The 14,083-nt window shown below is 39.2% G+C and overlaps 1 protein-coding gene across 1 annotated transcript in view; it reads left to right on the forward strand.

The window, feature by feature from the left end:
- The window catches only part of MDN1 (midasin AAA ATPase 1), a 174,384-nt gene that overhangs the window by 111,027 nt on the left and 49,274 nt on the right, over window positions 1–14,083 (forward strand). Inside the window, exons 50-62 of the mRNA XM_047102371.1 lie at window positions 439–552; window positions 2,159–2,291; window positions 3,445–3,560; window positions 4,311–4,444; window positions 5,436–5,593; window positions 5,806–5,926; window positions 6,265–6,475; window positions 6,825–7,056; window positions 7,399–7,525; window positions 8,621–8,791; window positions 12,230–12,444; window positions 12,820–13,207; window positions 13,924–14,033. Coding sequence (XP_046958327.1) covers window positions 439–552; window positions 2,159–2,291; window positions 3,445–3,560; window positions 4,311–4,444; window positions 5,436–5,593; window positions 5,806–5,926; window positions 6,265–6,475; window positions 6,825–7,056; window positions 7,399–7,525; window positions 8,621–8,791; window positions 12,230–12,444; window positions 12,820–13,207; window positions 13,924–14,033 — 2,230 coding nt within the window. The remainder of the gene's footprint in view (window positions 1–438; window positions 553–2,158; window positions 2,292–3,444; window positions 3,561–4,310; window positions 4,445–5,435; window positions 5,594–5,805; window positions 5,927–6,264; window positions 6,476–6,824; window positions 7,057–7,398; window positions 7,526–8,620; window positions 8,792–12,229; window positions 12,445–12,819; window positions 13,208–13,923; window positions 14,034–14,083) is intronic.

The following is a 14,083-nucleotide window of genomic DNA, read 5'->3' on the forward strand; positions in this document are numbered from 1 at the left end:
GATGGCTACTAAAATGTAAATATAAGTTAATTAAAATGAAATAAAATCTAAAATCCGGTCCTTTGGGGTGCCTGGGTGGCACATTCGGTTAAGCATCTGACTTCAGCTCAGGTCATGATCTCTGTTCATGGGTTTGAGCCCCATGTCAGGCTCTATATTGACAGCTCAGAGCCTGGAGCCTGCTTCAGATTCTATGTCTCCCTCTCTCTGCCCCTCCCCTGCTCATGCTCTTTCTTTCTCAAAAATAAATAAACATTAAAAAAAATTTTTTTTTAATCCAGTCCTTAGTTGTACTGGCCACATTTCAAGTGCTTACTAACATGTGACTAGTGGCTACTCTGACAGTGCAACTATAGGATGTTTCTTTCCATCATCACAAAAAGTTTACCTGGACAGCCCTGCTTTAGATACTAACATTTGCTTCTCCTTCCTCCACAGAATCAATACAGATTCATTTGGAAGCCAGTGCTGCATCACTTAGGAATTTTTACTCAAATTCTCTCTCAGCTGGGGTCAGTAATGTCATCAAAATATTACAACCAAATATAACAGGTACTGCATGAGATTTGATTTTGAGTTCTCAGCATAGTTTAGGAAATTGGTCCATTGAGTTCATGGAAAAAGACCTGACAGAACTACCACTGTGATAACAGTAATATTTAGAAGACTCAAAGTATCCAGATGCAAATTGCTCTTCTTGTTAGAAACTATCCATTGTATCCTTTAGTCTTTGAAAGAGGATGATGATATACAAGCATAGAAGGAAGAACACAGGAATGGAAGACTGGTCTCTGGTCCCAACTCAGCCACAACTGGCTTGTTCATTTGGGACCCATCATTCATACTCATTGCCTGTGTTTGAAAAATACAGGAATTAGGGGCACCTGGGTGGCTCAGTCAGTTAAGCATCCGACTCTTGGTTTCAGCTCAGGTCATGATCTTGAAGTTCGTGGGTTCAAGACCAGCACCGGGCTCTGCGCTGACAGTGCGGGGGCCTGCTTGGGATTCTCTCTCCCTCTCTGCCCCTGCTGCACGCGTGCGCACGTCTTTCTCTCTCTTAAAAAGAATAAGGAAATTAGGGACATTTTGACAGAACCAGGCTTTTAATTTCCCACCCCATCTTCATTTGATTTTGACCAAAAAAGAAAATATGATGCTTTTGTGCTAAACCAATTACCTTATCTACACTAAAGGTTAACAAGGTAAATGTTGGGAAGAAAACAAACAGGGAAAACTACCGTAGTGGTCATGTTGTGGCTGAACTAAATCATGGCTTGCCAAGTATGTGGGATTTTTGGTTATTGGGAACACAGTTCTAGAGTAGAATAGCAGGTTCCCTTTTAAGCAGATATCATTTGCCCATTATTGGAACATACTAGGTATGCCTTTGTCCTCCTTTTCAAATGTGTAGCTCTGGATTGTGTAGTCTTCCTGGACTTTGGAACACGCACTCCCTCTTTCATGTACTTTGTTAGTCTACTGTATGGTGGGTACCGTTAAACCTTGTGCTCCACTGACCTACCCAGCCATCTTCAATGTAATGTTACCGTTGTTTTGTCTTACCTCCCTTCCCTGGGTTCTCACAACCTCTGGAAAGGGGTCAGATCTGAGCACTGCTGCTTTACAAAAGAAGTGTCAAGTTTAAGCCAAAGAAGTGTGAGGTAGCAGCAAACACCATAGTCTGTTATTGTAAAGAAATGGCTTTTGGCTTTTAAGCAAAATAATCTTGAGTTGTTTTTCTTACTGAAAGCAAACAATGAGAAATATATTCATTCATTTTTCCACCATGTAAGTTAGTTTTTTTGCGGTTAATGAGCACAGGTTGGGTGATTAAGCTCATGGATTCTTTTCTGACCCACTGTGGGACCTGAGCAGGTGAATGTATTGGTCATAATGCTTATGTTGTAACAGGAACTACCTTCGTCCTAAAGCAGAATGAATTTTCAGGATTAGTAGAAATTTTGCACTTAGAAAGGAAATAGTGTAGAAGCAGTTGAACCTTACTTTTCTAGTATTATGGGCTGAAACCAGCATTTTCCTGTTGTCTTCCCCATCAGGATTCAATGTGATCAAATTAGGACCAAGAAAAGTCTTCAACTGAAATTTACTAGGCAAGGAGTTTAACTCCAAAATTTCATTTTTTTGTTTCTTAAACCAGATGAATTTGTGATCCCTTTGGACCCCCGGTGGAATATACAGGCTTTGGACATCATTAGAAATTCGATGGACTTTGACCCACAAACCGATCAGCCTGAGCAGCTCTTTGCCCTTTTAGAGTCTGTTGCAAACAAGTAGGTGAAGCCTGCTATTCTGGGCACTGTTTGCCTCACTGTACACCATAGCTTCACAGATCATGCCTTTTCTAAACTCTGTCACATCATGCTCCGTGCTCAGTGAAGTAATTCTGACTCTGATGTCAAAATGCCTATAAATTTTGCAAGTTCTTAATAATTTAACAAGATGCTTTAAGAGGTACTAGCTTAACTTTAATGTTGTGTTTATGTTACAATTAATCCTTTATCATAGGGTAGTTATGTTTCTATTGTTTTCTGTTCATTATTCTTGGCAGCTCCTCCCATTTTCACGTGCTTATTTTCTCGTAGGTCCTATCCTCAGTGTTGTGTCCACATCATTTTCCATCCTCAAATGCTGCAGAGATATGTAGCCCCTGCATGCTTACACACACACTCAACATATAAATTTACTTAATTGTGATATAAGCTGGTCTTTTCTCACATTTAATGTAATGGCCAGAGTATTTTTTTTTAATTAAATAATTTATTTTTTAATTTACATCCAAGTTAGTGCAACAATGATTTCAGGAGTAGATCCCCTTACCCATTTAGCCCATCCCCCCTCCCACAACCCCTCCAGCAACCCTCTGTTTGTTCTCAAGAGTCAGAGTATTTTTTTAATTAGCCATCAGTGTTAATGTAATAGGTTTTTAAAAATAATTTTATGATGAGGTATAATGTGCATTACAGAAAAATACACTGTTATTAATAATGAGCATATTTGGTTTTGATGAATTTTCACAAAGTGAACTCATGCATGTGATGTGAACTAGCACCTCAAAGGCACCCTTGTCTCCCCTCCCCTTGTTCCTCCCCTGGTAACTTCTAACACCAGAGATTAATTTTATAATGGCCACTTTTAAGAGTTCACAGTGCAGTTTGTCAGATCATGGCAGAGCAAGAGTGAGGCCTGGCAGTCTTCCTAGGTGCAGCTTTTCCAGGCCATCTGTCTTCTGCCCCGTGCTACCACCAACTCAGTTGTCATCACTACACCTCCATGTCTCTAGTCCAGAATTTTCAGGGGCTGGAGAGGAATGGCAGGTTGAAGGAGATTGATGTTCTCAAGATTTCAGCAGGTAGAGGATGTGATTGCAAAGTAGTATTCACCAATAACCAATACTACTTATTATGTTATTAAATCTCATTTCAGGACAATCATATATCTTGACCGGGAAAAACGGATATTTACTGAAGCAAATTTGGTTTCTGTTGGTGGCAAAAAGTTAAGAAATAGTGTTTTGAGAATGTCCTTTGAATTCCATAAAGGTGAGAGGTTTCCTTTTTGTATTCTTGAGTTAATGCATGTGATCACATAATGTCTCTAAAGTGAAGAGACCTTGAGCAGCTGCTGCCATTTCACTAATTTCCTTTTGATTTGCTGGACTGATTTTAAACACATCCCCTTATTCAGTAGTAACACCTAACTGCTTTTTACATGTCTTTGATTTCATTTACTTTTTATAACAACCTTATGTGGTGTAGGTCCCATGCTGTGAAAGAGAAAAGGGAGGCACAGAGATGCTCAAGGTCACATCTCTAGCAAGTAACAGAGCTAGAGTTTGAAATCTAGATCTGTTGGCTCAAAAAGTTCATGCTGCTAAGTATTTGGTTATAGGTTCTTTCTTCATCCTTTATTTTTTTAATTGAAAAGATAGAAGTCTGCGTTTGAAGCAGTTATAGTACATTGATTTGTATCTTCTCACCTGTCTGTGCTCTTCATCCATTCACACATATATACACATCTTGTTTTGTATTTAAAGAAGTACTTGTATAAAATATGCATTAATGCTCTATAATTTCCATTTTTCAGTAAGAGGTTATAAACATCTATAGGTGTACATACCTGATCAGTTATGTTTAATATGATAATGGTAGGCTAAGAATTTGCTTTCAATTGTGACCTTTCAAAATTGACCGTACTGGAGATGCAGTTAACTTCATATTACTGTTGAGTTTGAAAATATCTAGAGATGAATTTAAATCTGATGGAATGTTCTTATTTATGTCAACTCCAAGATCCAGAGAGCTATCACAGCCTGCCCCATGAAATTGTGGTCAATCTTGCTGCTTTTTTTGAACTTGGTGATGCACTAATCCTGCTCTGGGTACAGTCCTCCCAGGGGATGGTGTCTGATGTCAGTGTCATGGAGGTGAGGAAATGTATCTATATTAATTTTTGTGCCAAGACAAATGTTTAAGACTCTTAAGGGTGAGATAAACTACAATGTTGTTATATGTCCAATATTATTTGAGAAATTTAGTTCTTAACAGTTTTAAATATATATACATATTTTAAAGCTTAATGAGTATACAACTGACCTATCATGAAGAGCATATATTTGAAGTGTACAATTTTATGTTTTGACACGTACAAACCTTTGAAGCCATTACCACGATAATGAACATGTACAATATCCTTGAGCCTTTCCTCATATTCTTTTGTATTTCCTTCTTCTCCCTTGCTCCCACCCTAAATTTGTTCTCCCTATTTAAGAGTCTCCTCAAAAAACTTTCTTAATAGATACCTTTAAGAAAATGAAAACACTGGGAGAAACTTGAAAATTGGGCAGTATTTTGTTTGTATGTAAATTACATAAAAGTATAATTCTAGATTATAGATACCATAAATTATACAAGCAAACTAATAACACCACCCAACTTTTTAAATGAGCAAGATAATTTGAATAGATACTTCTCAGAAGATACATGAATGCCCAGTAAGAACTTCAAAAATTCCAACATCATTAGTTATCAAAGAAATGTAAGTGAGATGCCATGCACCAAAATGGCTAAAGTTAAAATCACTAACAGTAGCAAGTATTGGCAAGGAAACAGAACAACTGGAATTCGCCTGTGCTGCTGGTTGGAATGCAGCTGCTTTATAAGAAAAGTTGGCAGTTTTTTATAAAACTATATGTACACTTACCATGTGACTCAATAATTCCATTTTCCCTAAGGAAATAGTTCTGAACTTTAAGTACTTGGGGGGAGAATCTTTGTCTTCTCTGACTGCTTTAATGTCCCTAAAAATATTACAACTGAATGCTACACCTTTCATGGGTGTATGTTGAGTATTGATTAACAATTGAAATCTGTGTCTTACTGAGAGGTGTTTGTGAGCGTGGTTTGCTCTGTTTTTAGATCTTGGATTCCCTGCGGTGGCGGGACCGGTTTTGGACCATAGCTGACACAGTAAAAGTGGATGCCTCAGGCCTGGCCCTGCTCGCCCTTCATTGGCACTGGGTTTTAAAACATCTGGTCCGTCAGATCCCTCAACTCCTAATGAACCATGAAGACAAGTAAGACTCCTATTTGGAGTAATAACTCAATATCTACAGTACTGATGATAGAAGAGGGTTTGGAATTGAAACTTTCTTCTTGCTTTATTTTGGCTTATTCCTATGGCCTTTTGGTGAATGGAAATCAAATATAAAATGTTAAATGATGTCTCTTACTATCCAGCACTTCCCCCTTTTCTTACATCCCTCTGCGCCTTTCCCCTTCTTTACAGATACTACAAAGAGGTTCAGACTGTCTCAGAACATATTCAGAATTGCTTGGGGAGCCCAACTGGCGGCTTCACTGGTGTAAAGAAGTTGCAAAAGTTCCTGGGACGGCCATTTCCTTTTAAGGTACAACTTGGAAACATGTAGCAAACACAAAGATTTGAGCTCTTATGCTCAAATCTGGAGTTCTGTAACATGGGAACTGCCATTCATCTAGACTCATAAATGTTTGCTGAATACTCTTAATTGATTTGTTAAATGTTAACATTTTTGTTTATTCTTGAGAGTATTAAGTCTGGATAGAGTTTTAATTTGATTAGTGTAAAATCTCCTGAGAGCAACAATAGACAAACCTTATGTTTTCTAGAATTGTGGAAATATTTAAAATTTTTTGAGACATGAATAGGCTGCTAAAATCTGCATTTCTCCTCTGTAATAGATTCTGCTGGGTTTTGTTGTTTCAGAATAAGCTGGTGGTAGAGTGTTTTTCTCAACTGAAAGTACTTAACAAAGCACTTGCCATCAGGGAGTGGATGCCTGCCCTTGGGGAAAGCGGATGGTGGGAAGATGTTAATCGTCTCCAAGTGGTTGCTTCTAAATGGACTTTAAAGAAAAGTCTCTTGCAGGCGTGGGGGCTGGTCCTCAGAGCTAATATTCTGGAAGATGTCAACCCAGGTAATCTGCTTTAGAGTTATCCTGCTAACAGTTGCTCTAAAAGTATCTGCTGCTCTGCAGCCAATAAATTTTAAGTTTTTCACATAGATTGTCTTTTTTTCTGTTTCTTTTTTCTTTTCCTTTTTTTTTGTATACTATAACCGTCGTTAAATAAGCGTCAGGCATAGAACTGAACTTTACATATACTGTTTAATTCTGTCATTAGAATTGTGCAAGTAATAATAATATCATTTCACAGGTATAAAACTCAAGCTCAGGCTAAGCTCACAGTTACGTAACTAGTTGTTGGGAATCTGAGCCTATACTACTGACCATTATTCTGTAATATCACTTGTGTCTTTTTGTCCAGATGAGCTGAAGGATCTTGTGAATGCTCACTGTTTAGAACTAAAAGCCAAAGGAATTTCACTTGGTTTTCTGGAGAAAAAGCACAATGAAGCTTCCTCCCTGTTCCAACCAGACTTTACCTCCTTAATCCAACTCACCAGGAGTGTTCAGTTGTGGCCTGCAATGGAGTACCTGGCTCTGCTTTGGCAGTACAAAGTGACAGCTGATTTTATGACACAAGCTTGCCTAAGAAGGTAAGCCATTTTCCTCAGGGGAGATTTTGTTGTTGTTGTTAGGTTATTCTACGTATGAAACGTGTGAAACAAAGCATAGACTGGTCTTAAAGGGGAATAGTCTTACTGAAACAGAGGGAAGTCAGTTGCCACTTTGGAAAGCTGTAACTTCTTGAAGATTCTTTGCCTGTTTTGACTCCACCTCTATAAGTTACTAGGTATTTTTCCAGCAGAATTGCTTCTTTGTGTTTCAGTAAATGCACTGTAAGTTTTGTGTGTTCCATCTTCCCATACATAACAGATTTTTAGCAGTTTATTGATAGCCTATAGTCCATCCTCTCTTTCTCTTTATTTTTGGAACAGGTCCAGCAAAAATCAGCAACCCCAGACAGATAAGGAGAGAAGTCCTCACATCCTATTTTGTCTTAAGCACACACCAATTGCTCCACAAGAGCTTCAAGCCTTTTGGTACTTACTGCACCATCAGAAGGTAAAAACCAAAACCAAAAAGGGAAATAAGCCTTCTTTATACTATAAGCCAATTAGACTTTCTGTGGCAGACTGGTTGCAGAATGGTTTATTTATTTAATTTTGCAATCCTGGGGTGCCTGAGTGGCTAAGTGTCTGACTTCGGCTCAGGTCAGGTGATGATCTCGCAGTTCGTGGGTTCAAGCCCTGCGTCGGGCTCTGTGCTGACAGCTTGGAGCCTGGAGGCTGCTTTGGATTCTGTGTCTCCTCTCTCTGTTCCTCCCCTGCTCACGCTGTGTCTCTCTCTCTCTCAAAAATAAGTAAAGGTTTTTTAAAAAAAAGTTTAAAAAATAAATAAAATAAAATAAAAATTTTGCAATCCCATGTTGTAAACTCTAGTCTTATCTGAATTAACTTTCAAAAGGGAAAATTTTGAATGTCATTTGCAGTAATTACCTGGGTATTTCTCACCTCTTATCACAGAATCATTCTATTTGGTTTCCATTAAATGAGGCTAAAATATTTATTTTTTATTGTTTATGTAAAAATATATCATGAGAGTGTTTTACTCTCTCCTCCAAGAATAGCTATTGAATATGAATGGTGGCAAACTATAGTCAACTTCATTACTTAATGTTTATTTTGAGAGAGAGACAGAAAGAGCAGGATAGGGGCAGAGAGGGAGGTAGAGAATCCCAAGCAGGCTTCGCACTGTCAGTGCTTGAGGTGGGTTCATTGAAAGCTTGAACCCACGAACTGTGAGATCATTACCTGAGCCGAAGTCAAGAGTCAGATGCTCAACTGACTGAACCACCCAAGTGCCGTTCGTTACTTAATATTATAATGATGTTTTATTCATTTATCTGTTTTGCTGGTACATTATAGTTGTTTGATTCACTTGTATTTTCTCATTTACCTTCTAAAGGCAGATCTCCGTTTTATAAAATTATAAACAGGATAAATGACTTAACCAAGATGACCGGGTGGCAGAAAATCAGCAACATCAGAATTAATATCTTTAAACCCATGTTAATTTTAGATAAGTCTTCTAAAAGAGAGACCTCATAACTTGATTTATGGATTTTTCTCAAATGTGCTCTTATCTATTTATCTCTAGGTGTCTACTGAAGAAATTATTTCCTTGTGGTCTGACTTATTTAATTCCACATTTATGTCTTTCTGGAGCAGTACTGTTACTACAAATCCAGAGTACTGGCTAATGTGGAGCCCTCTGCCTGGTGTACAGCAGAGGGAGATGCCCAAGTCCCTTTTGGACTCCACATTGAAGGTTTGTTGGCATAAAGTCATAAAAATATTTGATAGTGGAAAAAATTTCTTGATCTAGCAACAAACATTTATTCCTAGGACAGAGCAGTGACTAAATAAGTGATGGCAATATTTTGTTTTCTGCAGGAAGTTAAGAAGTATACCTTCAAAAGAAAGATTCTGTCTTAAATCATTTGGGAAATTATGAATTAAAGTAAAAAAAAAGTTTCCTTTAAAAGGTCTTCATTTTCTTCTCTAATTAAAATACCATTTTTCCTAGTTACAAAATATTTTAACAGTATAGAAATGTGTATGTATGTGTGTATACGTATGTATATATGCAGTTGACCCTTAACACCAGATTTGAACTGCATGGGATTACTTACACGTGGACTTTTTTCCGATAAATATGTATTTTATATTGTGACTGAAAAGTAAGGTAGAAGTTGCCAAATGACTAGATGCAAAAGGAAGATGGAGGAAGGATGCAGGAAGGCTGTAACAACAGGGCTATCACCTGATTCTGGCACTCCTTATCCCACTACCTATGGTATTGAACTGAGAGAGGTGTGAAGGAGCCAGGCAGGGCAGAAGTGGGGGGGTTGGCAGGGCCAGTCACTGGCCAGAGTTGGCCCAGGACCACAGAATGAGAACCTGCCTCCCTCCTGGGATAAGGAATTCAGGAAAACATCAGGGCAGGATAAGTACTAGGCAGGATTCTTCGTGGCAGAGGGGACAGCAGGGTGGGTGCTGTCTGTGGTTCTTTGCCTTTCTCTGGACTGTACTTGGAAGGAGATTCTGCACTCTTGGGTAGAGAAGCAAGTAGTGAACGTCACTCTAGGATCCAACTTTGCTAACTTTGGGTGAGGATGAGAAGACCTGTGGTGTCTTGTTCTACTGTAATGTACATGGTTAAGTTTGGGGGAGTTAACTGTTAAATACATGGATTTTTTATTGTATGGGAGGGGGTTAGTACCCCTAACCCCTGCGTTGTTCAAGGGTCAGTGCTCATTTGTGCTCTCACTTTCTCTGTCTCCCTCTTCTCCCTCCCTCACCCTCTCCCTCTCTTTCTCTCTCTCTCTGTATATATATCAGAATTCTGCAGAAATAACTCCTCTTTGCTTCTTGTTTACATGTATTTTGCATTAAATGTATACATAAACAAAAATAAGATCACTTTCTCTGTTCACATAATATGTCATGGAAACATGTCATTCCAGCTTATTCTTTTTAAGGTATTCCATTGTTCTAGTTGCTGGAATTTATTTGATCACTTGCTTATTCATAAATGTTGAGGTTTCTTGCCTTTATTTCCTCCTTCCTATAACAAGCATAACTGCATCAACTACTCTTGCATAAATCTTTGTCTCTTTCTCTTAGTATTTCTGTGGATATGTTACAAGAACTGGAATTTAATCATTGGTTAGAATGTCTGCATAGTTAAAGAGATTCATGGCTATTCTGAGAATGTCTGGGCAGGTGGTTTTTGTTTTTACTTTTTTTTTTTTTTTTTCTTTCCTGGTTTTTATTTGGATTCCAGTTAGTTAACATTCAGTGTAATACTATATTAGTTTCAGGTGTCGAATTTAGTGATTCATCACTTGCATGTCGCACCCAGTGCTCCTCACAGAAAATGCCCCCCTTCTCCCCACCCCCATAACCCCTCCAGCAACCTTCAGTTTGTTCTCTAGAATCTGTTTTCTTGGTTTAACTCTTTTTCATACACACCCCATCCATGTTCATTTGTTTTGTTCCTTGAATTTCACATATGAGTGAAATCATATGGTATTTGTCTCTCTCTGACTTATTTTGCTTCGCATAATATTGTCTGGCTCCATCAATGTCATTGCAAATGACAAGATTTCATTCTTTTTTATGGCCGAGTAATATTCCATTGTGTGCATGGGTATGTGTATGTAGGTGTACACACACACACACATCCACACCCACACACCCCACATCTTTATCCATTCATCAGTCGGTGGACATTTGGGTTCTTTCCAATATTTGGCTATTGTTGATAATGCTGCCATAAACATTAGGGTGTGGTTTTTACTTTTTTAAACATGCTAGGAGCTCGTAAAGAGGGAGGTCACGAAGTTCTGGATGACCACAGGAGAACTTAGGACTAGAGCACAGTTTTACTTATTCGTATGTTTATAAGAACCTGTTTCTTATGTCTTTGGCACACTAGGTGTTAGCAACATTTTTAATTATTACCAATTATTCAATTTAAAAAATACCATTTGAATTTGTACTCCTGTGATTATTTTTGAGATCAGACATCTTTACACACGTATATTTTCTTTGAAGTTTTCAGTCGTGTTTATTACTTATTTTGTTAAAAAAATTGAGTTTATCGCCATTTTCTTATTGAAGATCTTTTTACATGGTATGTATATTAAACCTTTATCTACCATAAGGTTGGAAATATATTTCTAGTGTTCTCTTGTCTCTCAAGTTTTATAATGTTTTCTCTTCAAATATTGTAGTCCCTTTTTTCTGGCTTTGATGTCATGCTTTAAAAAAAAGTCTTCATTATCCCTAGAATTAAAAACCATTTGCCCATTATTTTCTTGTGTATTTGTTTTATATTTAAGTCCTCAGTTACATCTCGATATCTTGTTTTGTGAGGCAGGTATACAATTTTTTTTTATTCTATACAAATAGCATTTCCAAAAGCAGCATAACAACACCACGTTTGACTAATTTATCCTTTCCACTCTGATTTGAAATGCCACCTTTATCATACTTTATTCCTATAGATGTTCATGGATTTGTTTCAGACTCTTCTATTCCCTTGCTCTGTCAAAATTGATTTTTAAAAAATTATTATTTTTAGTAATCTCTATGCCCGACATGGAGCTTGAACTCACGACCCTGAGATTAAGAGTCGCATGCTCTTCCAACTTAGCCTAGCCGGGCGCCCCTCAAAATTGATTTCTTTATTGTAAAACATTTCTCAAAGCCTTTAGTGATATATCTTATGGATTCTCAAGGGTTGCAGAGTATACAGTGTTTCCCATTTTCTGTTTAACCACCTTATCATTTGCTGTGGACAGCAATTACAATGTCCCAGGTAAATAGTCCAAGGAGCACAGGTTTGACAGACTTTGTCCCTGGCTCTTGCAGTTGTCTTCTAACTCTTTTCCTTGCCTCCAAGTCTCCCTGCAGTATGCCTGTAGCTCTGTTGTAAAAATGGTCTTCCTCATGCCCAGGTTGGAAAGATTTTCTTGCATTACTAAAGCACCCATTGTTCCTCATTCGTTGAGAATGGAGTCTATGTTGCTTTAAAGCCTACTAACACCTGACCCCATTCTATCCTTTGTTTGAGGCTTACCTGGTCCTAGCAACCTGAACCTCCTTTTCTTACTCTCTTTCTTCTCTTGGAAGTGCTCAGTGCTGCTTGTTGAAATCCATTTGCTTATCTTCTAAAAGATACATGACTCGTCTCCATCAGGGCCCTGGCAGTCTCAGTAGAGCCATCTTCTCCAAGTGCTGCTTTGAAGTATTGACCAGCAGCTGCAGAGCAAGTCCCTGGGATGTGAGCGGCCTCCCCATCCTGTCCTCCTCACACGTCACCCTGGGAGAGTGGGTTGAGAGAGCCCAGCAGCTCCGGGATATCAGCTTGGTGCTTTGGACCAACATGGCTGTGCCTTCAGTCGCAGAGTTCAGGTATTCTCGCCCCCTGGGTAGACTATAAAGCTCCATCTTTTCTATAGAGTGTGTAGAGAGAACCTCAGTCTGTCTGAACTTCATCTGTAGTGGCTAGTTTTGGTGGGTGAAAGCAAGTGTATTTTTTGGCTGGATCAGCAGATTTTTAGCCCATTACAGGCTATCATAAGCTGGGCAGTGCCTCTGTCACTTTTAATCTTCTTGTGATCAAGAGAGTGGTACTTAGAAAAGCATATAAGATTACTTGAGAAGAGAAATTCACCTCTAAGTATTGGCAGTGCAGTCTGCTGTGTCATTTTCTAAAAGAATGATAGTGTGAGAAAGGAATGCCGGTTGATGTAGTGCAAGCCCTTAAGTGCCTCCTTGTTCCTACAGATACACGGATTCCCAGCTCCAGAGACTTGTGCTGTGCCGGCACTTGGCGGGTTTGGCAGAGCTGCTCCCTGAATCCCGGCGGCAGGAATACATGCAAAACTGTGAGCAGCTGCTGCTCGGGGACAAGCAGACCTTCCAGCATGTGGGCCAGACTCTTGGGGACATGGCTGGGCAGGAGGCCCTGCCCAAAGAGCTGCTATGCCTCTTGCTTACCTCCCTGCGCCACTTGTTTGGGGAAGGGGATGGTAAGCGGGACCTGCCCGAGCCAGCACGGCGTGGGAGCCTGTGGGTGAGCCTTGGCTTGCTCCAGATTCAGACATGGCTTCCGCAGGCCCGCTTTGACCCCGCAGTGAAGAGGGAATACAAGCTCAAGTACGCTAAGGAAGAGGTATGGAGGGATGAGAGTTTGGAGCATGGGCTCCATCCCTGACTGGGTGGACTTGCTTAGTATATTACTCCTTTTATTCCCTTTTGGATGCTTAGAACATCAACAGGATGATTTTGCATAAGCTGCCCTATGACTTCCCGGGAGTGTGTTCTAAAGACTACATTTTCCTCTTTGAGAATTCCTCTAAGTAAGCTTAGGCATTTGGAGGGGCCCTTCCTAAGCTTCTGATGTATCTCTCCTGTCCAGACTCCCTCTACCTGAACTAAGTTTTGAATATTTGGACTTGGATAATTTCTTTAGATGTGGTATAGTATTCCTCAGGTTTTGAACTTTTGGTGTTCCTTATCTAAAGTTCAAGGATCAAGTAGATTTAGATTATGTGGTATCCCTTGATATTTGAACTTGTAAGCAAATTCAGGAACTGAATACATAAAGATAGTGATAAGATTTTTCTTCAAAATATGGAAGTAGTATATGAGTTGGTAAAACTGTAAGAGCAGAGTCTTATAAATTCAGTGGTATAAACAAGATAGTTTCCTTCACCTAACAGCTCTGAGATGAAGTGGTCCAAGTTAATGGAACAGAATCCCTTGCTCTTGGATCATTCAGGAGCCCAGGTTCCTTCTATCCAGTTGCTCTACCCTTCCCCAGGGCACTGTCCTCTTGGATGTGGGCACAGCTGAGCACAGCAGACCAGCTTCTTCCCTTTCTATTAGTTACACCAGCTGCAGTGTGAGTGGAAGACCCGAAACCTCTCATCCCAGCTACACACTGGAAGAGACCTGGAAGATGAAGTCATTCTCAGTTACTGTCATCCTCACATCAGGTAACAGCAGAGTTATTGTGTTGATGGTTTATTGACTCTTAAAAAAAAAT

This window comes from Lynx rufus, unplaced genomic scaffold (assembly GCF_022079265.1).
Source record: "Lynx rufus isolate CCGP_SWC_20201006 ecotype Redwood Valley unplaced genomic scaffold, mLynRuf1.p SCAF_6, whole genome shotgun sequence".
NCBI classification, from domain to species: domain Eukaryota; kingdom Metazoa; phylum Chordata; class Mammalia; order Carnivora; family Felidae; genus Lynx; species Lynx rufus.